The following is a 27,239-nucleotide window of genomic DNA, read 5'->3' as shown; positions in this document are numbered from 1 at the left end:
TTTGGGACCAGCTCAGATTCTGCCTGTCAAGGCTGAAGCTGTTCCCTCAGGACTCAGTGTGTCATAACCTGCCTTGCTGTCACCCACACCTTTTCCAGTATGAGGATGCCTGGGCAGTGCAACCCATGATGGGAGATGGCACGTTCCTTTCTGGTGGGATTAGAAGGGATTCTGCTCACTCCCACGAGGAGACGGGGGCTTTTTTGGGGTAGAAACACAAAAAAAACAGCCCTCTGCTTTCCTTTTATGAGTTGTACCACAGCCTTCTGCTGATCTTCCTGTGCCTTCCTTTTCAGTACTTAAAATTAAGCTCACAGGCATTAACTGTATAGACGGCAGATAATTCCTTTAAATGTGCAGAATGTCCTGGAGTAGTGAGATTTTCTGGTTGTGTTGCCATCCGTTGTATAAATCCCTGATTTCAAGGGATTTAAAGAATGCCACAGCAACAATAAGAGAGTGAAGAGCTCAAATTCTATTGAAATATTCCTAAAACATCAGTTTAGCAGAGTAAAAGGAGGTAGTAAAGCCCTTGGAGATCTATAAATTTTGGCAAAGTATAATATACCAAGGTGGGAAGAGATGCACTTAGAGTAGGCCTAGAGTAGGTCTAAAGGCTGAAAGCTTATATTTTTATTTATAACAAGTTTTTATTTCAGTTGCACTAGGCTGCATATATGTGGCAAATTGCTACAAAGACAGCAAGCAAAGGCAAATGCAGGCTTGTTTAAGATTTATTCCCAAACAGCAAAGATCTATGGATTTTGGTATAATCCCCACAAGGGGACATGTAAATACATGTGACCAGCAGGGCGAGAGAGGGGATTCTGCCCTCTGTTCCGTTCTTGTGAGACCCCCCTGCAGCGCTGCGTCCAGCTCTGGGGTCCCCAACGTCAAAAGGACACGGACCTGTTGGGGTGAGCCCAGAGGAGGCCGTGGAGATGCTCAGAGGGCTGGAGCCCCTCTGCCGTGAGGCCAGGCTGGGAGAGCTGGGGTGGTTCAGCCTGGAGCAGAGAAGGCTCCGGGGAGACCTTGGAGCAGCTCCCAGTACCTAAAGGGGCCGACAAGAAAGCTGGGGAGGGACGTTTTACAGGGGCCTGCAGCGACAGGACAAGGGGGAATGGCTTTAACCTGAAAGAGGGGAGATTTAGATTGGATAGGGGGAAGAAATTCTTTACCGTGAGGGCGGCGAGGCGCTGGCAGAGGCTGCCCAGAGCAGCTGTGGGTGCCCCATCCCTGGGGGTGCTCAAGGCCAGGCTGGACGGGGCTGGGAGCAACCTGGGCTGGTGGGAGGTGTCCCTGTCCATGGCACAGGGGTGGAACCAGATGGCCTTTAAGACCCCTTCCCACACCAACCATTCTACGTTTCTATGATTTGTGCCATACTGACTCGCTCTCCCATCCATTATAAGATTACAAGTACAAGGTGAAACACTTTAATTCTGTCCGTTGTTGTGCCCTACATTCAGATTTTTGAAAAACACTCTCTCATGTCTGTTTTTTCCAGGATTCTGCCTTATTCAGTAATGTGTAATGGACAGAGTTATCCGCTGGGACCCTGCCTCCTTCCTTCACTGCTAAGATGAAAGGCAAGAGCCTTCAGGAAAGCCAAGATGGATTTATGGCCAAGGAGCTGCCTGTGGAATTTGCAGCTGATGCCAAACACCTCCATATGAGATTATAAGGTGATGTGATTTCTGGCTCCTGCTGATCAGTGTTAGCAGCTAGTGCTTAGACTGCGACTTCTGCTGGTTAATGCTCTCCTTTCCCTGCCTGAACCAAGATTATGGCACTCCCATACTGCTGATGGCACTGCAGGCAGAGCCCTTTCCTAACCCTGATAAGCATAATGACATGCTTTAAATAATACACCCCACCCACACACACACCCCCCCCCCAAAAAAAAAAAAAAAGCAACACCCATGATTTTTGCTCAATTTCAGTTTTCTGATAGAATCACGTTGGGAAGCAGTCACACACTGGGTTTTGTCAGGAGACCTCACATATCAGCAACCATCAGCAGACTAGGAATGCATCATTGGAAACCCTCCTCCAAGTCCCAGCCTAAATCTTTGCAGAGCTCAGGTGCAGCTCATGTAATGTGGCCAGAGAGATTTAAAGCTGCGTCACATCAAGTTATCTTGTGCTTGTAAATTACAAACTCTACCGGTGTCAGGCTCACTTAAAATCAATGGGGAACCTAATCTCTGCTCTGGTTGGTTATTGATTTAGCTACACTGACTTAAATTCAAATATAGTAAATCAATAGAGTTCCCTAGCACTGACTTAAAACGCAGGTTGAAGGTAGTTCTATCAGTGTAGCTCATCCTGAGAAAAATAGTTTTAGCAGGAATAATTTTTTTTGCCTGGGTTTGCCTCTGGATCTGGTCAGATAGTCACAAGCAGGCAGGTTAGAAGCAACAGCATCACTGAAGGGAGGAAACCTCCAGGAGAGGCTGAAAAGCCAGAAGGCAGCACCCACCACTATGTCCTGCTGAGCTCAGCTGTCCCTGTTTGCATATGCCCATGTGCATTTCCAAAACAGGCATGTGAATTCTGCCAGTTTTCTGGCACACTAAAACCAAGTAACTGAAGCCACTTGGACCAGCAGCCTGAGGTTAAATTAAACTATCATGGGACCTGGAGAGGACTGGATTCTGTGCCAACTTGTAGTGGAAATTTCTTACTTAAAGAAAATCGGAAGAGTGGATGCACACAAACGGTAGCCATGCATAGTAAGAGGCAGATTGTTTCCTAGCAACACAGGCTTTAGGCTGGTTCGTTTTGGTTAGCACTTTCTGACTAATAGCTGCGATTTTTATCTGTACTGCTACTCACTTGCTTACCTGTGCTGAAAGAGAGAGAAAAAGCAACAGAGAACGTAGGATAGGATCCATCTGTGCTAGACTACATGTGTGAAGGTGAGATCTTGGTGAGTGAGGGACTGGCCAGCACTCTGAAAACTGATGGGCTTGAAAGCGCCTCTTGAGATGCCTGTTTCTGCCATATGTGAACTAGCTCAGACCTGGACCCTGTGCTTCAGGCAGCTAAGACAGGGCACACGAGTTTCACCTCCATTGTGTTTTGGCACTTCCCTCCTTCCCTGTCTCCATTCCATAGTACCACATGCTGCAGGAATACCCTATGGCTAATTCTTCTTTCAGTAACATCAGCGAGAGACCCTTGACTTCACTGGTAATAGGGCAGAGCACTTTTATTTCTTCACAGGTTTCCTCTGTGGCTTTATTTACACTGTGTCTTCAGAGAATAACGTAGCAAACCAGCTTCTCTGTGTGCATGTGTCCATCCAGTGCGCATATGTATAGGTCTTGGCATACTAGGACCTCTGCTCACCTATTGCAAGGTAAATAATTAATGAGTGTATGTCTGTTAATAACCTTTTCTGAAGGTGCTTGAAAAATGTCTTGCACTGCTAGGATGCTACAAAAGCAATTCCTAGTAAAAACCCCAACCGTGCCTTTAGACAGTGTCTGTGATCAATATGGAGTTGGTACTGGTGTCAACCAAAGGTCTGAAGTGAGGTTTCCACATGTACACTTTGGGACCAGCCCCCTTAATCAGGCTCACAAGCTCTGCTTTCTCCATACAGGCCCTGCTCACTTTCCCCCAGCCTGTCAGTACTTCCAGAGCTCAGTCTCTCTCATCCTCCTGGAAAGCTCCATGTATTTTAAGTCCAGTTTCCCTTCTGCAAGAGGAAAGAATGTGAGAGATGCTTTAAAGAGCACATAAAATTTCACATTGTCCTTAACTTCTCTGTGCTGCCGGAGAGGAAAAAAAACACCCAGTTCATGCAAATGCTGCGGAGCGACTGCTGTAACACAGGGGTGGCAGGGTCAGGGAGAGCAGTTGCTGCACCCCAAATGACATGGGCTTGCAGTCCCGTGCCCTTCAGTGACCTGTCTGCAGCTCCAAGTATTTGAAGCCAAGGACCAGGGCTTTGACAGTCCATGACATCTCTAGAGATGACGGTAGCAGCTCCTCGGTCTCAATTCTGTCCCCATGGTTTGGGTTGTCCAAGCCTTCCCCTCTCCAAGAGAAAGGCTGTAGAATAAATCTTACTAGACGCCAGAGAAATCACACAGGAGAATGAATCACGAGAACTGTCCAGCCATGAGAAAAGCTTATGCCAACCCTTGCACTTTACCAGGACAAAAGCGGCAGATCCACAAGACATGAAGCCACTGCTAAATGAGGCTTCATTCAGTCCATGGACTGGCTGTTTATGTCCTACATTCAGCTTTCATCTGCCGTGAAAAAATGTCTGTGCAAGAGGAAAGCAAACAGTTTTTTGACATACAGAGAAAGCAAGGCCTGATTAACTGAAGAGGGAGAAAAGATTTCATTTATTCGGGTTATTTAAAACTCTGCAGTCTTTGTTAACAGCTGCTCAACTTGAACAAGCAACCTCTCTCTGAAGGAGTCAACACTGCTCCTCCTTCACTGCAGAGCTGGGAAAGTGCCCATCCACACGCGTGAGTCATCCGGACAGGCCTCCAACAAAGACCGCTCTGGCTAGGAAGAAAGACCCAAACTCTTTACTTTTCCTAGCCTAAGCTGTAAGGAGATGAGAAGAGTGAGTGAGTGAGTACAGAACTATTTCTTTCCCTTTCCCCTTGGGTTTCGAAAGGCTAAAGGATGGAAAGGCTCTGCAGGCAGGGACACAGAAGGATAGATGTGAGACCCCCAAAGCCCAGCAATTTGCTTTAAAACCTCGACATACCTATCTAAACTCACTAATAACTGTCACCTTCAACTTTTCACCGATCTTTGGCAGTGGCATGTGGGCACCCACAGTGCAACTGAGTCCAGCAACGATTTTTGTGGGTATGTTAGTGGTGGCTCCACAGTAGCAGAACTGAAAAAACACAGGACAGGGAGTTAATGACACAACAACAGAGAGGGAATGCTGCAAAGTCAGGAATGTTTTCACACTCCTAGAAGCCCATGGGAGTAGAAGGCACCCAAAAGTCAGAGAAGCTGACTGCCACAAGCCACTTGCCAAGATCATGGGACTCCTTCTTCCATGGGGTAAAACACATGGCAGAGCAGAGGGCACTGCAGTGTCAGATACGCTCATAAAGGATGTTGATAATGTGCAACTAATGGACTTTCCAGGTGATACTGAATTATGTTATTACTATTTGGCAATGTTCTGTTTAATTCTGTACCTATAATAAATCCTGAAGGTAAGCCTTGGATTGTGTTGGTCTGTCACATGAATAAATATAATGAATGTACAATTAAACTAATTAATGAGTAAGGTGATACACCAATGAAGCACTTCTCTTCATGGTAGAATGCATCCATTGAAAGCAGTGGGTTTTCCTACTAGCTTTTCTAGTGTATAGAAACTACTACTTCTACAGTGTAGAGAAGGCAAACAGACCACCCCTGGTTCTAAATCCAGGATGAGAGTCTTCCACCTCTACCCATCTGACCTGTCCCACCAGGACTCACGGTGGATAAGCAGTCTTCAGCACAGGGAGAGGATGCTGATCTGCTGAAACCTCTGCATATCTTCTGACCAGGTTGATTCACTGTTTCTACGCACCCCAGGGAATTCCTGTTGGTTTGGCTCATTTCTTCACTTCTCATTTTTATTATGACTATAAGTTCTTTGAGCAGATCTTGTCTTTTTGCTCTGTGGTTGAACAGCACTCAGAGAAATAAGCTCAAGGCATGAGAACAGGCCAGGGAAATCCCCAAATGATAACCTGGGAAAATCCAGAGCTGAAAATCCAGTGTATGCTTTTCTTCAAAGGGTAGGCCCATGGAAGAGATCAGCACTGCAGATGAGTCTGCTGAATTTGGCCTAAAACCTGCTTCTTGGTGGAGTGGGACTTGTCCCTTATGAGCTACCAGAAAACAATGTGTCTTCTGCAGCAACCCTTCTGCGAATACCTCAGGGATTCCCCTCCTGTGAAGACCTCAAGGATTCCCCTCCTGCTTCCAAAGATGTGAGGAGTTCCTCCAGCATGACTGTTTAACATCACAGCGTGGAGAGACTTTACAATGCAAACTGCCTATCTGCACAAAGTTCCTGTGGTAGGATCAGTCAATATGATGTGCCCCAACTGCCGGGACCCCAGGTCTGCCCTGAACGAGAAGTCTTTGAGTCTCCGTAAACATGTGTAGCTTTCCACAGAAATGAGAGATATTCTTTTAGAGAGAGATACCGGCTCCCAGGAAAAACAGAGCATCACACAGTAAAAAATACTGGGCGCCTAAAACACGTCTGAAGCCCTCAAGGGGTCACTAAGACTTAGAAGAACAGTGTAGTTTGCAAGCACCACCGCATCCTCCCTCCTCTGCACCCCTGGCCTTTCCCAGTTTTGGTCTGGAAAGGTGGAAGGGGATTTCAGTGTATCTATTCAGTCATCAGCTGATGAGCTGCCAACAATTATGTTAATTTTCCCCTGTTTTAACAGGCAGTTTAGGGCCTCAGCCAATGACCAGGGAAGCTGCTGGAAAGAGTCCCACAGATTTCAATAGCAGTCCAGCAACATGCAGCCATATACGCCAAAAATAAAACACAGATCTTACAAATTCACTTCACACAGGCCACAGGACTGTCCTCTGTTACTCATAATTATCATTATTATTGTCATTACTGGATTTGAATTAATGCCCATGAGTGCAGATGGACAGAGATTTTTATTGAACACAAATTCTGTCATTTAACTAGGACTTTCTCAGAACTTAAAACAAAGGAGAATGGTTCCAGATGCTGTTCTTTTCCTTTTGCATCTCCACAGCTGCTGACCAGCTATGGTGTCCACAGCAAGATCTGAATTTCTTTTAAGCGAATTGTAAAATCTGTCCAAAAATTCTTTACATACTGCAACAAGAAAATAAAAACCTTAAGCTGAACAGCAGAAACTGGTAAAGCTGCTAAAGGAATGTTAACAAGTTAGCTAAAGACAGGGATCATTAACACTTTAAAAAAAAAAAAAAAAGACTGCTTTGTACTTTAAAAAAGAGCTCTAATCTTTTAGCTTTACAGATAATGGTCGGTTTGTGGGAAAGGAAATTGTTCTGTCATCTCTGCATGTATCCTATTAACACCTTTTTAATAAAAGGACCTCAGAATCTATCACCATTTTGATCTCAGTTCAATAAAGCTAATCTTAGCATTGGTTTTAACATAGACATTTAATTGTGTTTAATCACCTTCTGTAAAAATCAATTTAGTTGACATGATACTGACCAGGACTGGTTAGCAGAGATAAGGAAGAGCTATGTTCTAGCTACTCCATCCTATTACACTCACCTCTAAGCAGGCAACTAATTAATGTGGTTATCCTCATAACACCCTTGGGAAGAAGGGAAAATCCTCTTTTCCAACTCATGGTTGGTTTTTCTCTTCAGAATAAGAACTCAAAAAACAGTAAAATTAAATGACTTCCTCAAGGTGACTAGTAAATCTTTGACAGTGCACAGAAGGGACTTTGTGTTTCAAGCTGGCACTCTCATGCCTAAATCAGTTCTTTGCCTAAAACGAAGACATCTGTCACTTACTAATTGAAGCTGATCACAACCTGTTTCAGTAGTCAGCTCTTCCTAAACTGCTAGTTTAAAGATCACTCGGTTTTGTATTGAACTTGCCCTGCAGCGTATAAACTTCATGCCAGTGCTCAATGAACACAAGGTTTTGTACCCAGAGCACAAAAATAAATTTCAGGCATATTTTATACCACAGAGCCTGTTTGGAAAGCTCTGGGATTGCCTCATGGCACCTTTGTAATTCATGTCATAACTTAGATCTGCATTATTAACCGTAACATTTCATATTTACAGAGTATCCTCCAGCCAAGGATCTCAACAAGCTTCCTATCTATTATTAAAACCTTTCAACATTCCTGCAAAGCAAGTTTGACATTATTTAGGAGATGGCAAAACCGGGACATGGAGAGGAAACAGGCCAAAAATGTAAAAAGACATAATGTGAAGATTTTTCTATTATTTTCTTTGGGAAAAAAAAAATAATCATTTGTATGTGTGCTTAAAAGTTCTTAGACATGACAAGAGTAATAAAGTTGTTCAGGCAACCACGACCATTATAGCTGTGCCTAGAGATGATAGTGCCTGATACAGTCTACAGCAATTCTCCAAACAGCAATGAGCATATTACATTTTTTCTTGTTTTATTAACACAGACTGTACATGCAGTTATCTGTGGATGCGCTTATTCTTACTCTAAAGAAAATCCTATGTATTTGATTTTCGTAATAGGCAACAAAGCCTTGTCAAAGGTGACTTGTGCTGGTTCTGTGTTCTAGCTATGAAAAATGTGCGCTGTTTGATTAGTCTTTAGTGCCTCCTTACTCCTGTCACGAATAATCCACAACTGACTGAATGGCAGCAGAAAAGAACTGTCCTGGAATACCTTGGAAGAGGTTCGTATCTTCAGGACAATGTCGCTTTCAGACAAACTGCATCAGCTGGAGTCATTTGCCGATACTCTTGGGATACTTCAGTGTGGGTCAGCAGCTCATCCAGTGGATGCTGATCAACGCCCCAGGTACAAGTTGAAGGTTTGGTTGGGTTGGGTTGTAAGAAAAATGGATTTTTCCTACTTTGTGACTCAAGTTTGTGATAGGGAGTGCAATAAAGGTTGATTTATTTTGCTGGCACTCAAAAGTTTTTCAAGAAAAGAGAGGAAGAAAACTAACATTTGTCACTTCCAAGCAAAACCAAATAGATGTTTAATATGCTTTATGTCATCTAAACTATAAAAAAATCTTAGGATATTCTCTAATAAGTACTCTGGTCTAAGTACAGAAAAATAATCTGGCTTCAACCTTACTGCAAACCTACTGAGCTGCCAAACAGACTAAATGCTGCAGATGAGTTGTAGCGTTGCAATTACATGCTGCATTTATGCCACCTACAGGCATTAATACCAGCTTTTCAACAGGTTTGCCTGCCAAACTTTTTTGACTGCTGTGAGAAAACTCCATAGCAGTCAGCCTCAACCTTCAACCCATAAAAACATTCTGTTCCACTTATTAAAAATTAACACAAGTACTTAATTAGTCTGATCCACTAAGTGAACTTGCCTCTTCGCTATCACTTAGGTACTGTGACTATGAAGCAATGAGGATACTGAAATCAACTTCAGCAAGGGCCTTTTGTAATAATGGGTGGCAAGTGTTACAGAGAACCCAGAAATAGCCTGCAGCCTTCATCGAAACCCAGCAACTTTGGGGGTGATATACAGATAGACGTCCCAACAGCATGTACTCCTGTGCCCAAAATCAGCAATGCCATGGATAAGTACGGTGCAATTACTTCAAGAGATTTAGGCAACGAATTTGAAGAGCTTCTTTTTATGACAAAAAAAAAATATCTCATGGATGCTTTCATGAAGGCAAGTGATGGGGATGAAAGTTTTCCAACAGAGGTGTCAGCATCTCCAGCAGGACTATCCAGTATCATGCTGGTGTCTTGAGGAAGAGGTTATTTTCAAAGTCGGGGGGAAATGCCACCTGGAGGACAACTGCCCAGGTCCCCCCACAGACGGGTGTTTCCACAGCTCTTCTGGGAATCAACTCCATTGGCTCTGTTGACATCCCCAGGCCAGAGACGATCACAGACAATGGTCTTGCATCTGCCATCTCTAGCCTCCTTGGAGCTTAATTTCCTGAGAATTAAGTCAGAACATGTACAAGATAATTAAAAGTTCTCTCATCCTTCCTTCCTCACCCCAAGGGACATTTTAGAGTATATACTATTTACCAGCCGCAAAACAGTTTGTTGTTCAATAGAGATACTTGCTTCCATTTTAAATAACTCGGCAGATGTTACTGCCCTTTTGTCATAATCTCTGTGGTTTTCCTACAGACAGCTGGCTACAGACAGTGCTGGGGATCCATTTTTGCATTCAAGCTCCTCAGGCTGCCTGTGAGCTCTCAGTACAGAAGAAGCTTGGGTGAGCTTACATCATACTGTGCTAACAGCTAGTCTGACGGTGGCTTGTCTGGTCTTTGGATGGCTGAGAGATGTGCCACAGACTGGGAGAGAAGGGGCAGGCAGCTCTGATGCTGTGAAGGTTTGTGCCACTGCTTTTGTCACCTGGGAAATAATATTAAGAAGTTTCATCAGAGTACCTGGCTAAATCAGAGGTGAGTTTGTAGCAGGGGGAGCACAGTGGGCTGGTTTGTTTGTTTGTTGTAGGTACCTGGAGATGTGAAGGACTCCCATCAGACTGGGGCTGGACTTTTCTCCTTCTGACTCAGAGGGATAGCTCTCCTGGAGGCATGAAAGATTAAATTCTCTTCCATCCTGAGTCCAGGCTGCTGCTCAGATCAGTGTCCGCCTCCTCAACCACACCTTTAATGAACAACAAGCATATTAAGGGTTTCACTTACAGAACTGCCATAGCAAGCAGGGCAGCATCTTCCACTTTGTAAGTGGGCTGTTCACCCCATCTCTCAGTGTACTCGAGCTCAGTGTAACCTCTATGCTTCTCCATTAGCTAAAAGCACTGTCCAAAAAAATAGGAAGGCCACAGAGAAGGGCTTTTTACTCTGCAGCAAACCCTACTGGCCACCACAAACCTCTGCCAAGGCATTCTTGCCTGCTTCCACTCAGATTTGCTTACACCTGGAAGGAAAATTAACTGCTTTAGTTAAGATAAGCAGAACTTCTGTGTGTCCATCTTGACGCATTCATGAAAAAACAACTGGAAAATAATCGTGAATGTGCTTAGTTGTATAGGAGATGTTAGCAGGGTGGCCACAAGCACTTTTTGATGCACAGGTTACACGTACTGGTTTAGGTTCTAATTAACAGTGTATTGCCACAAATGGCGCAACTGGTATTAGGATTTGGGGGAAAGCACAGGAAAGTATTCTTGATTTCTGCACTAGGGGCTTCTGTTCTCTTTTACCCTTCTATCTTCAGTGTCTCTTTCCAGACTTCCTCCATTTTTTCTTTTGCCAAAAGCACCACTTCTATCATTGTTTTCTTCTACAACACCTTTCTCCAGTCCCCACAGGTCTCTCCTGCTCACCTCTACCCTTCTCCTTTCATTCCTCTGTGCACAAGAGCAGACCAAAAGGAGCTACAATTTGGACAAAATTCAAAGGTATTGTTGTCAGCTGTATAAGTTTTGCCTTTATCAACACTGTGATCATCTCCCAGGCACGGACTTCTGGCAAGCTGAGCTCCAGCCTTTGGTCAGCTGGCTCAGTTACTGAAAGGAAGATTGTCCCATGACTGAAGAAGCCCAGGGATCAGTTTTGGGACGCAAAACCCCTTTGTGACTCTAGGTAACTCCTTTCACCTCTATGTGACCTTGATGAATTCCTTTAACCTTCGATGTATCATATATAAAGCACGACAAGGACCATATTTAATTCAGAATGATGCAGTGAGATGGTACTGCAGGGCATTTGGGCTCCCTATTGAAATTAGAGGCAAAGGAGCATCCAAACCTCCAGGAGCACCACCACCTCTGCAGCCGGGGGCCGCAGGCACACGGTGCCTGGCGCCCTGTGACGGCCACAGAGAATCTGGCTGCCCACATCGAAGGGCCACACCAAACCTCAGGAGCTTTCAGTGTGGAGACAGCTCTGGGCAGGGCGAAGTGAACTCTGTGCGGATGATGTTCAGTTCCCCCAGGATTGATTAGAAATAATTTCCTTTTTTTTGTGTGTGTGTGGTAATGCCAATGCGGATTTCTGCAATAGAAGTGCAACGTAACAGGACACTGAGCTTTGCCTTCAGACATCACTCATGCCTGGTTAGATAATCGGTGCTTCAGCTTGACTGATTTGCTAGTAACTACAGCACTTGCATAAAAAAAAATATTTACACCGCCTCCGCGTGCTTCATTGCCTGCAATTAAAACATGAGAGATGCCACTGACACACACACCCCAGCACGCACCAAACAGCTTCCCTCGCCTTTCTCCGTCTTAATCTCCGTTTCCGTAATGGTTGGGTCTTCTGGGGTTAAACAAACAGCCGGCCCGGGCCCCGCCTGGCGACCTCCCCCCAGCGGCCGCTCGGCGCCCGCTCGCCCGCCCGCGCCCAGCGCCCGCAGCCTGCCCCGTTGCCATGCTCGATGACGTCACCGCTCCGGTTTTGTCATTGGCTGCTCCGCCGATGACAGCCTGCCAAGCGCTCCCCTCCGGTTCGCGAGACACCGCGGCGCGGGCTCTGACTGGCGGCCGGTGAGCCGAGTGGAGAGGGATTGGTTGGAAGCGGGGGCGGGGCGGGGCGTGCAGCGCATTGTGGGGCGGCGGGCGCGTGGGGAGTGGGAGGGGTTCATGGCGGCCATCGGTGTCCACCTGGGCGCTACCTGTGCCTGCGCCGCCGTCTATAAGGTGGGGGGCTGCGCCCGGGGTCCTTGCCGGGAGGAGAGGTTGGGCCGCGGTGGTCTCTGGTCCCTCACGGCGCTGCAGGCTCAGGCGGCGAATGAAGGCCTGAGGGGGCGCGGGGTCCTGGCGGGGCGGTCACGGGTGGTGCTTCTGTCCGCAGGATGGCCGCGCCGACGTGGTCGCCAACGACGCCGGGGACAGAGTCACTCCTGCCGTCGTTGCTTTCTCGGAAAGTGAGGAGGTGAGGCCTCCCTCTGTGGCGGTGGTTGGGAGAGGAGGGGAGCTCTGCCTGTTGCTCATTTTGGGTTTTTTTTTTTTCTCCCCCTAATTTTTTATACAGGTTGTTGGCTTAGCTGCAAAGCAAAGTAGAATAAGAAATATTTCAAACACGGTAGTGAAAGTAAAGAAGATCCTTGGGCGAAGGTAAGAGAACAGGTGTGAAAGGGAAGGTGAGAAGTTTAATTTTCCCTATTAAAGCTGGTCGGTAGTTTCAGCACTGATATTATGTTATTGTTATATTATGAACATGCCCTACATTTCGTTCCAGGAGTAAAGAGGTGCATAGTGGTTTAGATCTGAATCTATCTGTGAAAATAAAATTGTGGAATTTAGTAAAGAGTTGCATAAATGTTTTTGATATGTACTTAAGTTTCTTAACTAAAATGTCTTGTTACCAGGATGTTTTCCTGTGGTTTTACCTGCATGACACTTTGTGTTGCTTTCATTAGTTGGGAAATGGACTGATGTAATAATGCCTGTTGTGATTCTGCAGTTGGTGGAACTGTGAAGATTTGGGCTGGTGGTTACAATGTTGCTAAAACTAAACTTGGTTTAGCTCTAACCTCAGAGATGCAAGAAGATTTTTCAGTGATAGCCTAGCTGTGTGTTACAGGCCTTTCATTGAAAGGTGTTAACAAAATTATATCCATTCTGATGTATTTATCAACACTTTTCAGATGCATAACTTTGCATGGTTAGTAGAGGATTAAGGATAGTCAGCTTATTGTTGTCATGTTATTTCAGTCAATGCAGCAAAGGTGCTGCTGAAATTTTTCATAATTATTATTTGGGATAGCAGTTTAAAATGATATGTTGGGGTTTGTTTTCTCTTTTCACCAGCTAGTAGGCATTTTTTCAGTCATTAGTCTTTGGAAAGGAGGTTGAAAGATACCAGCAGTCAGAACTGTTGGCTTTTCTTCTCCAAAAGGTATCGAAAGTGTTCAAAGGTATTTATAGAGTGGAAACGGGAATTTTGGTTGAAGTATAGCTTCATATGCTGTAGACTTTACAAAGAATAACAGGATGAATTTGTGCAATTACCCTTGAGCATATGATTTACTTTGTTATTTTGAATTTGTCTGGACAGCTCGGGTGACCCACAGGCAGCAAAATATATTGCAGAAAGCAAATGTTCAGTGAGTATGACCTATAGGTTTTTTGTTGTTCCCAGAATAACTTGTATCATTTTTATGTTTCTTACTGTTTATGCCACACCACATTTGTGTTCTGTAGTGATCAGCTCATTATATGAGGTCCATCTGCTACGATGTGGAACGTTTCTCCTTTTTATAAAGGAGAAAGTATTATAAGACATTTAACTGTGTTCTGAGCTCTGCCGTCATAACGTGTTAGTCCAGCAGAAAAATTATATATCTATATTGGCCATTCTCAAAAGGGAGTTGTCTTAATATATTTGGGTAATAGCATTGTGGTGTTTCTTAGTGCTGGTACATGCTCAGCTTGCAGCATCTTGTGATAAAAATGCTTGTTTCCTTGATTTAATCTGGGTATTTAATTTGGATAATACTGTGCTTGTTACTAGAAAACTTTTTACAAAACAAGAGAAAAATTATCCTGGAAAATACATGGCTGAAGAAGGAATGAGTTTGTCTCTGGTTTTTGACTGTATTGACATGCTTATATAGAGTTGGTTTTTTTTCTTAACTAATACAAGCAGGCAAGTATTTCTGTTCTAAACATTGCTTTTATACTAAGGAAAACTTTTTATAGAAAAAGGAAGTCTGGAGTCTTTAAGTCCACATGTGTCACTGTCATGTCTGTTGGATAATGCAAATTTTTTGTGACCTTTGATAAGCATCTTGGAAGCACTTACTCTCTTGTAGTTGAGTGCTAATGCAGAAGGTATTTATGCAGTCTAGTGCTTTTTACTTTGAACAGAAACTAAATTAAACATTACTTTCTGTTAATAACCATATTACATATCTAACAAAGGTATGTTGGTTTTGCTTACAGATAATTGAGAAGAATGGAAAAATTCAGTATGAAATAGATAATAAACTTATTAACCCAGAAGATGTGGCAAAACTAATTTTCAGTAAAATGAAAGGTATAAATAAAACCATAAAAGATTTTAGTTTTTAAGCTGTTCTCATATTTTTAAGATGTGGTGTATTGGTTTTTTTGCTTGTAATAAATATGTTCTGCCTATGTTCATAAACAGAAACTGCTCAGTCTGCGTTGGGTTCAGATGTAAATGACGTTGTTATCACTGTACCATTTGATTTTGGAGAGAATCAGAAAAATGCCCTTGGGTAAGAAGATAAAGATATTTCTTTTTGTTATTTAACGTGCCTAAAGCAGACTGGCAGATCAGCAATGGGAATTCTGCTGGACTTTAGCTTGCAACAGTCAGTCAGGACACTGGGAGCTACTTGAATTGGGAAAATACAAAAGCAGATTACATCATGACTTTGGAAACTTTTCATGGAATTCACTGTTGGAACAAAAATGAAATTCTGATTGAATTAAAGTGAGAGGGAATTTTGGTATCATCAATGATAGAATGTCATTTCAGATGTGGATTTTCAGTGTCCCCTTTGAAATGCAAATAATTTCTCAGCCCTCCTCCATTTATACGACACTTGCCAATCCAAGCTGTGTTATGTGACTTTATTGAGGACTGTTATGTCAGAGAGCAGATACGGAATCCCACACCAGTATTCTACTTCGAAGTTCTGTTTGGAAAAAGTTCTGTGGTATAAGTTACTCAATATGAAAACATAGGTAGACTTAAAGCTGTGCGTAATTGGCAGCATCTATTTCTACTTTCTGATATGTAGAAGCCCTTATGACTATCATGAAATGCTTAAAGCACACTTAAAACATTAGTGAGCTGAGTGTTTGCAGTATGTATAATGAAACATTCTATTGCTTTGGTATACCAGTTACAAAATGACTTCAAAGGGAGGAAACAACTTGCAGGGCAGTCCCAGTGTTACTGAAGTTTCAAGAAAACATGCAAAGAAAATGTAAGTGAGGTGCAGTAACTTGATTTGGAAGTAAAACCAATTTTCTTAGCATACGTGTTGAAATAATGTGCCAAAAACTTTTAATATGACACCTGAAGAGAAGTTACCAAGTTTGATTGAGGGTGCAGTTTTTGCTGGTTTTATGGGGTATGTGGACGGGTACATCTGTGTTTTCTTTCGCAATGAACACAGGGCAGATCTAACTACCTGAAGAACACAGCAGCAACTGAACTTCTTGATACCTTTCTGTTCCAGTCACTTCGCTTTGTTAATACCATGCTGTAACCAAGTTCTGAGTTGGTAGCATAAGTAGTTCAGATGAAATCTTAATAGCATGTGACTTCAGTGAAGTTATGAAAGTAAAATGAAATGCTGTTATGCCTTATCACAGGGAAGCAGCTGCAGCCGCTGGATTTAATGTTCTGAGATTAATTCATGAGCCGTCTGCAGCTCTCCTGGCGTATGGAATTGGCCAAGACTCACCCACTGGGAAAAGGTAAAATCCTAATATTTTACTTCTTAAATTTAAGCTGCTGTACTTAAATCCTGAGGAATCTTAAACGAGGGAATGCTGTGTTGCCTTAGCAGTCAATACAAAGTTAATTATTTGAGGCTTGTTTTTGGGTTTTTTTGGGGGGGGGGTTCTTAATAAAACCAAAACCAATTCAGAAGCTGTAAATCTGTAGTGTTTTAAATTCCTGTGTTTGGGGTTTTATTTTTTTAGAATTCTTTTCTCAGTTGTGTTGTAGGAGAAATATTGGCTGTTCTCACTGTACGAAAGAGACTAATTTTGTTCTTTAGGGAACATTGTCAAATAGTCAGAAGTACTGAGATGCATTAAATACAAACACCCCAGATCAAATTCTCTTGACAAAACTGATTAAAACCTGCCATACCTTATAAGGTAGTATTTTTTTTAGATGGTGTATTAAAGTTAACACAATTTTACGTGGCTTATTAATGCTACTTCCAATTATTATCTTTTTTTTAATGTGGCAGCAATGTGTTGGTTTATAAACTTGGTGGAACGTCACTTTCTATCACAGTCATAGAAGTGAACAGTGGAATATATCGTGTGCTTGCTACAAACACAGATGATGGCATTGGTGGAGTTTGCTTCACTGAAGCTCTAGCACAGCACTTGGCTTCTGAATTTCAGAGGTAGGTTTTGAATTTCAAGCGTGTTGCCCTAAAGACAGGAACTTCGTTATCTGGTGCTTGCTTTCAAAAAAAGTATAAATTCTTACTCAGTTTTCGGATCAGGCAGACTGCAAGCAAAATGGCTCCAGTAAAGATACTAAAGGAACAGTCAGTTGTTGGGTGCCAAGGAGGAAGACCGGTGAACACCTGGCTTTGGGTAGTTGTTGCCTGAAGTCGGTGTTGAACTATAAGGGCTCGACTATGAACTGTTCTGTGTTTTGAGTGTTGTATGTCACTACAGGCTGTTTACATCCTTTCAGTCACAACTTTTGGGGTGGCAGGGAATTCACCTGTGTGGGTTTGGTTTTGATTTTCTAGTTGGCATGAAGGATGGTGGAGGGGCTTGGGTCATCAGACTGAAGTCTCTATGGCATGTCATCCTATGATGAACCAAAATGAACAGTTGCATTACCATTGGCTCTAATGATCTTGAAGTGTTCAGTTGCATACTATATACAGAAGGAGACTTTTTGAATGAAACATATTTTGTTGACAACATGTCTGATGTTTAGTGTTCTGTTTCTTACTGATACGTGGCTAAAATTGGTTAACTTGCAGACCTTTTCTTGCTGTTCCTTGCAGCTTCTACAGGACTTGTTCAGCTGAGAAACTGTTCTGAAAAACATCTGTATGATGAACATTAATGCCTGAGTTCAGGGTGCTTCTACACAATGTTCTTTGGTTGAAATTGAAATAGACACTTCTTTGAGAGCTTTCAATAGTGTCATTGTAGATAGTACTAAAATGTCTACAGCAAAGAAGTTCAATAGCTCTAACCTGTTTCTCCTTTTAGAAAAATAGTGTTATCACTCAAATGCCTGTCTCTCTGAACTGATATTTCTTCTTTTTTTTAAATGTAGGTCATGTAAACATGATATTAGAGAAAATCCCAGAGCCATGATGAAGTTAATGAACAGCGCTGATATTGCGAAGCACTCTTTATCAACCCTGGGGAGTGCAAACTGTTTTGTAGATTCATTGTATGATGGATTAGATTTTGATTGTAATGTGTCCAGGTAAAGCAGATCTTGAAGCTACTGCTTTTATATAAAACTATGCTTGAAATTCTAGATAGTACTTAGGATGTTCAGTAAGCTTTGATATTTTTGGTAACATTAATTTCAGGAGTAGAAGTAAAAGAAGACCAGCTTGCTTTTTCAGCTCTATTTTCATATTAATTGGTTCTGCTATGATGCAATCTGTAGTAGTTAGGGTAGTAACAGTAACAATGTTGTCCTAATGGCTAGACAATAAGGTGCAAGGACACCTCATACTTGGAGGCTGGTTGTTGATGGAAAGGGGAATAGATACTATAATTACTCAAGGTGATGTCATGTATGTGTGTGTATCCCCTAATTACTATTTTTGTTGGATTTTCCTTAAAGACTACTTTTGGACTCTCACCTAAAAGATGATAGGAGTCATGGAAGTTTTGACGTTGCCTCTTTTTGACAGCTGGAGTAGAAAGCTGTTTTCTTTTTGTTCATACTGCTGTCATAAGTTTCTTCTTTCTTGGGATAATCTTATTGAGACATTTGGCTAATTTTGATTGCTCTTTCAGTCAGCAGCAGCTTTAGCAAAATGAAATAAGACTTATCAATTCCAGAGCTATGCATCTACCACTGCAGCAGTTGGATCTGGTAAAATACAGCGCAGTATGTTTTGCAGGTGTGAGAAGCTATTCTCTGTAACTTGTTTTGGCTCATTTTTGGATAAGGATGCTAGTCCTGTGGACTAGTGTTGCAGAATATGACTTCTGTTTGTAAAACTTCCTATTCAGCCTCGAAAGAGCCTGAAGTAAGCACAAGGGTTTTTTCAATCTGCTAACCTACTCCCTGCTTGCAAATAAGGACACGGCTCCATTTGTCTCTGAAAATTCAAGAGGCACATTTGCATATTTGTGTCTCAGTTTTAAAGATGATGAAGCAGTTCCAAGGTTTTTTGCTTCTTTTCACATATGATCCAAGACAGCAATACTGTTTTTTCTTCTGAGTACACAAGAGTGAATGTGCAGTCCATGTAGGTGTTAATGATGGAATCTTCCAGCTTAATAATTTGGAAATGAGATTTTAAAAAACAAAAAAACCAAAAATCCCTTTAGTACCAGATACAGCTAGAGAACAAAAGTATACTCTGAAAATGATTATTTCTGCATTTCAGATATTTGTCTCTAATGTATGCAGTGACTCTTCTTGAATGTGTTGGTTTTGTTTGTTTTTTCCTTCTAGGGCCAGGTTTGAACTTATCTGTTCTTCACTTTTTAATAAATGTGTAGAAGCAATTAAAAAGCTCTTGCAGCAAGTTGGATTTACAGCAGATGATATTAATAAGGTAATAATAGAAATCACTTGTCTGTAGTATACTTTGTAACTCCACAGGAAGAATATTTGTGGGGCCTGTTTTCCTTGCAGTCTGAGATTATTTCATTATGTGTTTAAGCATTTTTGGCTCAGATCCAGTGAAGTATGTAGACTATCTCTAGCACTCCTATCTTTGTTTTGAGTTTGATTGCTTGAAGTTAAGTGTAAGGTACAGTCAGAGTTAAGTGGTTTTACTGCTGCATATTGAGTAAATGGAAGAGGATTTGTCTCAGTTTGGTGTGTTTCTGTAACTCTTGGTAGAGCTGAGGAATACCTTTAAGTTTAGTATATAGCCTTTCCTCTACCATCACTGAGCTTTGGATGGGCTTTGAAGCATCTGAAGAAAGCCCAAGTTTCAGCTTGTGTCTTAGGAGTTGAACAAACTGCTTAGTGTCTACTTGGTGCCTATGTTCCTCCTTGTTAGCTTAAACCTAAAAACACATTAGATGCTAAACCACAGAGTGCTTTAATACCAGAGGTGGTAAGTAGCAAACATTATTAATTTCATTAAAATGTCTTTTTTTTGCTTTGGTGTAAGAGAGTAACTTCATCTCAACCTCTGTCGCACCTGTGCGTAGCAAATAGTGCTGCATTTGTTGCTGATGGAATGATGGAATTGGCATGTAAATTCTGCAGCAAGAGTTAGCTGACACTTTTAATGATACTTCATGCATTTTCAGACTCTTAATTAGTGTCTGCTGTGTCACATCTGAGTTTCGCTGCTAGGATAATGAAATATCCCAGGCCATATTTAATTTTATATATATATATATAAAAAAAAGTCGGGTTTTTTCTGGTGGCGGTATTTTTTAGGTTGTCCAATGTGCTGTTCTCTCAGGCCTGAATGTGTTGGGGGCCCACTTTATGTTCATTTATTTTTACATTAAATGTAAAACATAACTTAAGAGTTGTAAATGAAGAATAGTAGGAATTAGCTTTGTTCCCAGATCTGGTCAATCTCAACTGAGTTACTGTAGTAAGAGAAGGGTTTTAAGGGGGTTTTTTTCTTCCACAAGATCAGTAAGTGATAGCTGGTTCTCAGTGATGGCCCTCAGGGTTTGATACTGGGGCTAATACAGTTTAATGTCCCTATTAATAGTGTGGATGATGGGCTAGCATGTGCTCAGCAAGTTTGCAGACAGTACCACAATGAGGGGAGCAATCAATACCACTGTAGGTCAAGGCTGCTGTTCAGAGGGGTTGAAAAAGGCAAGAGAAATATATATAATAGAATATTTCAGTTGGAAGGGACCCACGGTGATCATCCAGTCCAATGAAAAAGATGATCATGATGGACAACAGAGGCAAATGTAGAGTGTGGGATGGAATGATCCTGTGCCAGCAGGACAGGCTGGTGGTTGCTGAAAGCAGCTGTGCAGGGAGAGGCATGGGAGTTGTAACAGGCAGTAAGTTTAATAGCAGTTGGCAGTGTGCCTCTGCAGCAAGCAAGCTGGTTGCATGCTGGGCTGTAATAGCAAGAGTGTAGCCACAGGTACAGGAAAGTGGGTGTTTCTTTTGCCTCTTTGGTACTTGGACAGAGTGTCCAGATACAATCATCTTCTGTGAAGCCAAAAAATTACAAGAGGTTCTGACATACTGGAGCCAGTCCAGTTGGAGGGCTACCATGGTGGTTTGGGCCGAGAGAGCTGGGTTTGCTCACCTGTAAGAAGAGGCACAGGGGAGACTGGTGCTGCCTACAGTTACCTATTGGTAAAGCATACCTGAAACAACCTAAACTTACTCCTTCCTATACGTGCATGACAAGAGCATGATGGAGCACTTCCTATAGGTGCATGAAGGGTGAGTGGCAGGCAGCTACAAGCTACAACATGGGGAAACTTAGCGAGAAAAAATGCTGCCATGTGAGGGTCATCAAACACTGATGTAAGTGCCCATAGAGTGTAGAATCCCTGTCCATGGAGATCAGGTCCTGAGCAGCCTGTTATAACTGGGCCTGTTCTGGGCAGGAGGTTGGAGTAGGTGACCTGGAGATAGCTTCCAGCCTGATGTTATTTTATGATTAATTTATCAGTTTTTCAAATGGTACCTCATCTAGCTGATGCTTACTATAATAAACACTTTTCCAAGACACCATTTCAAGTGTGCAAGCTACTTTAATTTCAAACACAAAAGTAACAAAAGTCAAGCAGAGCTGGCATATTTTTTTCTTTTAACAGCTACAGATGATAAAATATTCCAGAGCAGTTTGCATTTCTGTATTGCAGGTTGCAGCTTGTCTGTTTTATGTGTCAGAAGAAAGATTTGAAATCATTAAGGCATGTTTTCCAGGTAGTTCTGTGTGGTGGGTCTGCTCGAATCCCAAAGCTACAGCAGCTGATCAAAGACATTTTCCCAACTGTGGAATTACTGAATTCAATTCCTCCAGATGAAGTGATTCCCATTGGTGCAGCCATAGAGGCAGGAATTCTGCTAGGGAAAGAGAATACCTTGTTAGAAGAAGAAGCATTTATTGAGTGTTCTGCCAAAGATATTCTTCTTAAGGTAAGGCTAAAATTACTTAACTTTACTGCTGCAGTGAATATACAGCACTACTTAATGGATGATGTTAGAGAAACAGTATTGTTTATTATCAGTTCTACAGATTGGTGATAGGTCAACACTAAGTGTTAATTTAGGTTTATCAACAAAAAAGACAGGAATAATCTGCTTGATATTTAAGGGGAGACGGATTGTGCCTTTGCTACGTTTTAATAGTTGGACTTTTTCATTTATTTATAGAAACAGGTTTTGTTGTGGGTTTGTTTTGTTTTTACTTGCTGTGATGGTAATGTGGCAGAGAGAATGAATCTTGCATTTCTTTTTTCATGGAGCACTGTTGTAATGTTTCCAGCTCAGTAAAGTACTTAAGAGAAAGGTGTGAACTTTTTTTTTCTTTTTAAAGGGAGTAGACGAGTCGGGGGCTGACAAATTCACAGTGCTATTTCCATCAGGGACACCATTACCAGCACGAAGGCAGCACACCCTGCATGCTCCTGGAAACACTTCTTCTGTGTGCCTTGAGCTATACGAGTCATTGGGGAAAAGTCCCATGAATGAAGAAGGTAAATTTGCACAGGTAAGTATATACATATTTGTATGCGCCTTTAATATCAACCACTTGGAAATCAAATGAGTCTGAAAAAAACCAAAGCAAATCCCACCTAGACTACTAAGACTTTTTGTTACAAAATCAGAATGATATGCATCTCCTTGGAAACAGTCTTTAAGCATTCTTCTGTGAATGTGTTATGAAGTATTTAAGTACTTTTTAAAGAAATTGAAGTTTCCCTTTTGAATTTCTAATCAGCTGGCTGGATTTGATGTTTGGCACTACTGTAGTTAAGCGCACCTGGGATGAGAGATCATAACCCGTCATTCCAGTAGTACACAGATCTCTAACGTTTTAGAAATAAAACCGCTGGAGGCTGTGATGTAGCGAGTGTGTGTACTGTTGGTTGCTTCTTGATCTTCCTAGATTAGACAGGATCTTGGTATTAAATACCACATTTAATTTTTCACAGTGGTAAGATGATAATGATTAAATCCTCACCTGATATGTTTCTCAGGAGTTAATCTGTTGAGAGAACACAGCTTGTTTTAAACAGTGATGGTGTGCTTACCATGGCTTCCGTACCCTTGGCATCAAGGAGGGGGCAGATGTGGCTGAAATGGATGGAATACTTGAGAAAATTGTTGTTCCACCTTAGTCCTGCTCAAAGATCTTTAACATCCTTTCCTCATCCCCTTAGTTAATAATTACAGAACTGGTCCTAAGTAAAGGAACGTGCTCAGCTCTTACTGTAGTCTGTGGGAGTTGTAGGTACTCCAGCTATCTTGGTGATAGATCCTGGAACAAAACCACTGAAGCAGTAGAATAAATTGCTAAAAATATGTAGATTTGCACTGCAGATGAAGCCCACATCATGTTTTGATGTTTAATTATTAGATGAGTTACTAAACAATGATTTGCTCACCTTAGCTATTGTGTCACTTCCACTAAACTGCTGTGCAAGGATTTAGAGAACTTGACTATGATCACAATTTTTATTTTTTAATAGATTATACTCCAGGATTTAGATAAAAAGGAGGATGGCCTACATGATATACTAACTGTTCTCACTATGAAAAGGTACCCAAAATATTTATTGTTCTGCTATTTAACTTGATATGTCATACTTCTGATAAGCAGTCTTGTCTCCTGTTGCAGGATGTTTAATTTTATGTTGAGAAATTCCAGCAATTCATTGCTTGCAGGGGTGAATTCTGTTGTAATGTGTTTTTTATGCAGTACTTCATGTGCTTTCGTTGTTTGAATCCTAAAGAAATAAAAAGCATCTGCACAATTATGTTAAGTTTTAGCAACTTGTGGACTGTTGATCAGTTTAACCATGCTTGAGAGCTGTCATGGTCTCAGATTTCCTGTGGAAGGGGGACAGGTAGTTCTGCTGAATGCCTGCACTCTTGGTAATGACTGAGGTAGAATATGTCTTTATTAGTTGGGAAGGAATTTATGAAGGCCTTCTCATATGCAGTGTTTGTGAGGAAAACCTGTGGTTCTGTCCTTTCAGAGATGGAGTTGTTAAGCATGAGAAACAATGCCACAGGAAACCAGACTTACAGAATTGCCTATTTATGATGGGAAAATATAAAGTATCTTATGGCAGGTGAGGGAATAGGGATGATGCGATATTGAAGAAATTTCTCTTACCTTCTTAGGCCCTAATGGGAGTGCTTGGGCTCATTTAAGATAGTCCAAATAGTTTAAAAAGATATCAGAAGGTAGAATTCCAAGTAGTCAAAACATGTTTGTCTTCTAAGGCCTGTCATGAAGTTCATATTGCTTTTCTAAAGAATATGAAAGTTGTCTAGATGTTGCTAAAAACTAAAACCTACTTGCTATTTGAGTTCAAAATACTTACTTGCGTTAACTATCAGGTGCTTTATTAACAGACAACTTAAAATACCTTGTTAGTCGTACAGAGATTTGCATTCAGCATTGATATGAAAAACATCTTGGGGATTATATATGCAACTGTGTAGTGCAGAAAACCTGCATTATTTTAAAGGGGGGTTTAGTAATACTTAGAATCATATAATTGTTTAGGTTGGAAAAAACCCTTAAGATTGAGTCGAACCACTTCAGTTCTCCCAGTCTTCCTGTTCTTCCTCCTTCTCATTCTCCTGCTCCTTTTTTCCCTTTTCCTCCTCCTCTTCCTCTTTTTCTTCCAGCTTTTATTTCTTCTCTTATTTTGCTAATACTTCCTCCTGATGATGTTCATTTAGGTGAAAAAGATACAGAAAGTTCCCTAGAGCACATCTATTTCTATCTAAACATTGCGTGACGGTCTAGATGAAATAGGATTCAATATTGTCTCTTAATTCTTGGATTTTGAAAAACATTTTCCTTGTTGAAGGAGATTCTTGCTATTTAGACTACTACTTTTTAAAAATCAAGTTCTCATGCTTTGAGAAGACATGCTTATCTGTTGTTGCTGTTAACTCAGAGTTCAAGATGAGTGTTTTGAGTTAATATTACTGCATACTCCAGTCACAAACCTGTAGTAAATAAACTTGGTTACAATATTTAAACACATTCCTGAATCTGCTCCAACACATTTAGAGAAGGTACATGCTTTAATGGAGGACAAGTGGATATCTTAAATATTAAATAAACTTAACTTCATTTCATAGATCAGTTTCATCTGTGTTGAAGCATGTTCTTCCCTGGATATTTTGATGCTAATCTTCTAATCTCTGCATGAAGACTGTTCATAGTCTCTGGAACATACAGTAACATTCTAAGTGTTGTGCTGAAACAGTCCTAAAGGTATCTCTTTTATCTAGGGATGGGTCCTTGCATGTTACCTGCACAGATCAAGATACTGGAAAATGTGAAATCATCACTGTTGAAGTGGCATCATAGCCCCTTCTGAAAGGCAGCATTTTTCTAAGCTGATTTTTATCTCTTACTGGCTTTTCTGCCAAAGTGGTGACTTTCTGAGATGTCTTTAATCATACTTCAGTTTATTACAGTCCTCTAAGAAAAACATTAATTTGCCACTGACTCTGTTTGGATGGAAGTGTGGTGCAAGATATTAATCAAGACATACAGACAGCAGGTCACTGAATTATCAACACCTGATAAAAAATGCAAAGGATGAATCCTCATGCCTGTGGTTCAGCAACAAGCATATTATATAATCTATAAAGATTGTTTTGGACTGATCGGGTCATGTACCCGTTCAGCCACTGTATCTGTGGCTTCAGGAGTGTAACATTGAACCAGCGAGAGCTAGACTGAAAATACCAAATTGTACGGAAACTGTGTGGTCTTGATGTTGCCTGAAACTCTGGAGGTGATGGCCTTTTGAGCAGGAATTTTTTTTTTTTCGGAGTTAATGCAAGATGGTTTTGTGGTGTTACCTGAAAAATATGTGTAAGGGTTATATGTGCTTATTTGTTTGTTATTAATAAAATACTTTTATGCAGATCCTGGCATCCTCCACTCTGGCACTGTTCTAATCTGTGTCATGTATTTGTTTGGATATAAGCTGGTGGCTTTTTTGTTTTAGGTAAGGGAGTAATGAGGAAGATCAAGCAGGCAAGTGTAGTTACAGTGTTTGAGGGTCTCAGCCTTATATGCACTTAAGGGGCAACAGTTCAGCCCTGAGGGCCTGTGAAAGGGAGATGATTCTCTGCCTCTGCTCTGCCCTGGCAAGGCAGTGCTGTGTCCAGTTCTGGGTACCCCAGTTCCAGAGAGACACGGAACTGCTGGAGTGGGTCCAGTAGAAGGCTGCAGAGATGAGGGGACTGGAGCACCTCCCTGGTGGGGAGAGGCTGAGAGAGCTGGGGCTGTTCAGCCTGGATAAGGCTGAGAGGGGATCTTATCAATGCATACAAATATCTTAAGGGCAAGTGCCAAGGGGATGGGGCCAGGCTTTTTTCAGTGGTGCCCAGTGATAGAACAAGGGGCAACGGGCACAAACTGTGACACAAAAAGTTCCATCTGAATACGAGGAAAAACTTGTCTGCCTTGAGGGTGGCAGAGCACTGGGACAGGCTTCCCAGAGAGGCTGTGGGGTCTCCTTCCCTGGAGACATTCAAATCCACCTAGATGTGACTGTGCAGCCTGCTCTGGGAGAATCTGCTTTAGCTAGGGTTGGACTAGATGGTCTCCAGAGGTCCATTCCAACCTTGACCTTTCTGTGAAGATACTTGAAGTAACATAGTAGAGCCTCAAAATCAGAGATGAACTAGAGGAAGGGCTGCCTGTCTGCATTTGAAGAGATGTTTGTTCCATGTTTTACTAGATGTGTGTACCTGTTTTACTACAGGTTTCCCAAATTGTCTTCTGTTTGCAGAATGTGTGCTTCTTCCTGCCTCACAAAAGCAAGAAATACTGCATAACCCAGGTATAAGTCTTACTGCATTCATTCCAAACAAGTCTGTACTGCCTGGCTTACCAGCATGGTAATTCTGGTAACCATGGGGTTTGAATTTGCAAGGCTTCCCCTGAGTGGAAAATCCCTGGATAGCTGGAAAATAAGTAGTTCACCAGTGCCTGTGTGAAAACTTGTGGAAGGGGTCTTGGAAAACCCGAAGTCCTGTTCTGTCGGGACAGTGCTGTTACAAATGTAAGTAGGGAGACATTTAAGCACCAAGTAATGGTGTGTTTAAGAGATGTTGTGTGTGATGGGTACCACACTGTGGGGTTTATGGGGCTAACCTGAAAACTACATTAACAGGAGACTCCTCTTCTGAGAAGTGTGCTTTGACGACAGCATAACTACTAAATAAAAAACAAATTTATTGTTTACTATTTTTTTAAGTGTCTGAGGCCTTACCTTTCTCGTTCTTTCAGCTCTGTAGCTACCAGAGCTCGCTAAAGGGCCCGATGGAAGCCCACCCGCTGCCTTGCGTTTCCCCCGCCTCAGGTAGTGCTCTATAGTAACAAAACAGCCCTCGCTTTGGATTTTGCTTCGGTTTTTTTTATTCTTCCGCCCGCAGGGCCCTTTTCCCTCCCCCCCATCGCGGCGCGGAACCGCGCTGAGGCGATTCCCGCCA

General features: G+C 42.0%; 1 protein-coding gene and 1 long non-coding RNA gene across 2 annotated transcripts; one reads left to right on the top strand and one right to left on the bottom strand.

The window, feature by feature from the left end:
• Nucleotides 1–7,783: 7,783 nt before the first annotated feature.
• Nucleotides 7,784–12,169, bottom strand: LOC114012873 (uncharacterized). The gene is made up of 3 exons (XR_003555598.2): nt 11,914–12,169; nt 10,202–10,353; nt 7,784–9,664 (listed from the first exon to the last, which is right to left on the bottom strand). It is a non-coding gene; the product is annotated as an uncharacterized LOC114012873 (long non-coding RNA).
• Nucleotides 12,170–12,243: 74 nt separating this feature from the next.
• On the top strand, nt 12,244–26,995 carry HSPA14 (heat shock protein family A (Hsp70) member 14). The gene is made up of 14 exons (XM_055807077.1): nt 12,244–12,352; nt 12,507–12,587; nt 12,687–12,769; nt 13,713–13,761; nt 14,600–14,693; nt 14,808–14,898; nt 16,007–16,111; nt 16,615–16,776; nt 17,676–17,831; nt 19,044–19,146; nt 21,465–21,677; nt 22,078–22,251; nt 23,234–23,304; nt 25,020–26,995. Exons 1-14 carry the CDS (start codon nt 12,296–12,298, stop codon nt 25,096–25,098), a joined length of 1,518 nt encoding a protein of 505 aa, XP_055663052.1. The 5' UTR covers nt 12,244–12,295; the 3' UTR covers nt 25,099–26,995.
• Nucleotides 26,996–27,239: the final 244 nt, after the last annotated feature.

Source organism: Falco peregrinus, chromosome 6, assembly GCF_023634155.1.
Source record: "Falco peregrinus isolate bFalPer1 chromosome 6, bFalPer1.pri, whole genome shotgun sequence".
Classification (NCBI taxonomy): Eukaryota; Metazoa; Chordata; class Aves; order Falconiformes; family Falconidae; genus Falco; species Falco peregrinus.
The sequence above is the reverse complement of the archived record's forward strand: the minus strand, read 5'-3'. Positions and strand labels throughout refer to the sequence as shown.

Excerpts from the sequence above, each read along its gene's own strand:
- HSPA14 (XM_055807077.1), top strand. The coding sequence starts at position 12,296 with ATGGCGGCCATCGGTGTCCACCTGGGCGCTACCTGTGCCTGCGCCGCC. Across the intron at positions 12,770-13,712 it reads AAGAAGATCCTTGGGCGAAG|CTCGGGTGACCCACAGGCAG; the intron begins GTAAGAGAACAG and ends TTGTCTGGACAG. Across the intron at positions 13,762-14,599 it reads TTGCAGAAAGCAAATGTTCA|ATAATTGAGAAGAATGGAAA; the intron begins GTGAGTATGACC and ends TTTTGCTTACAG.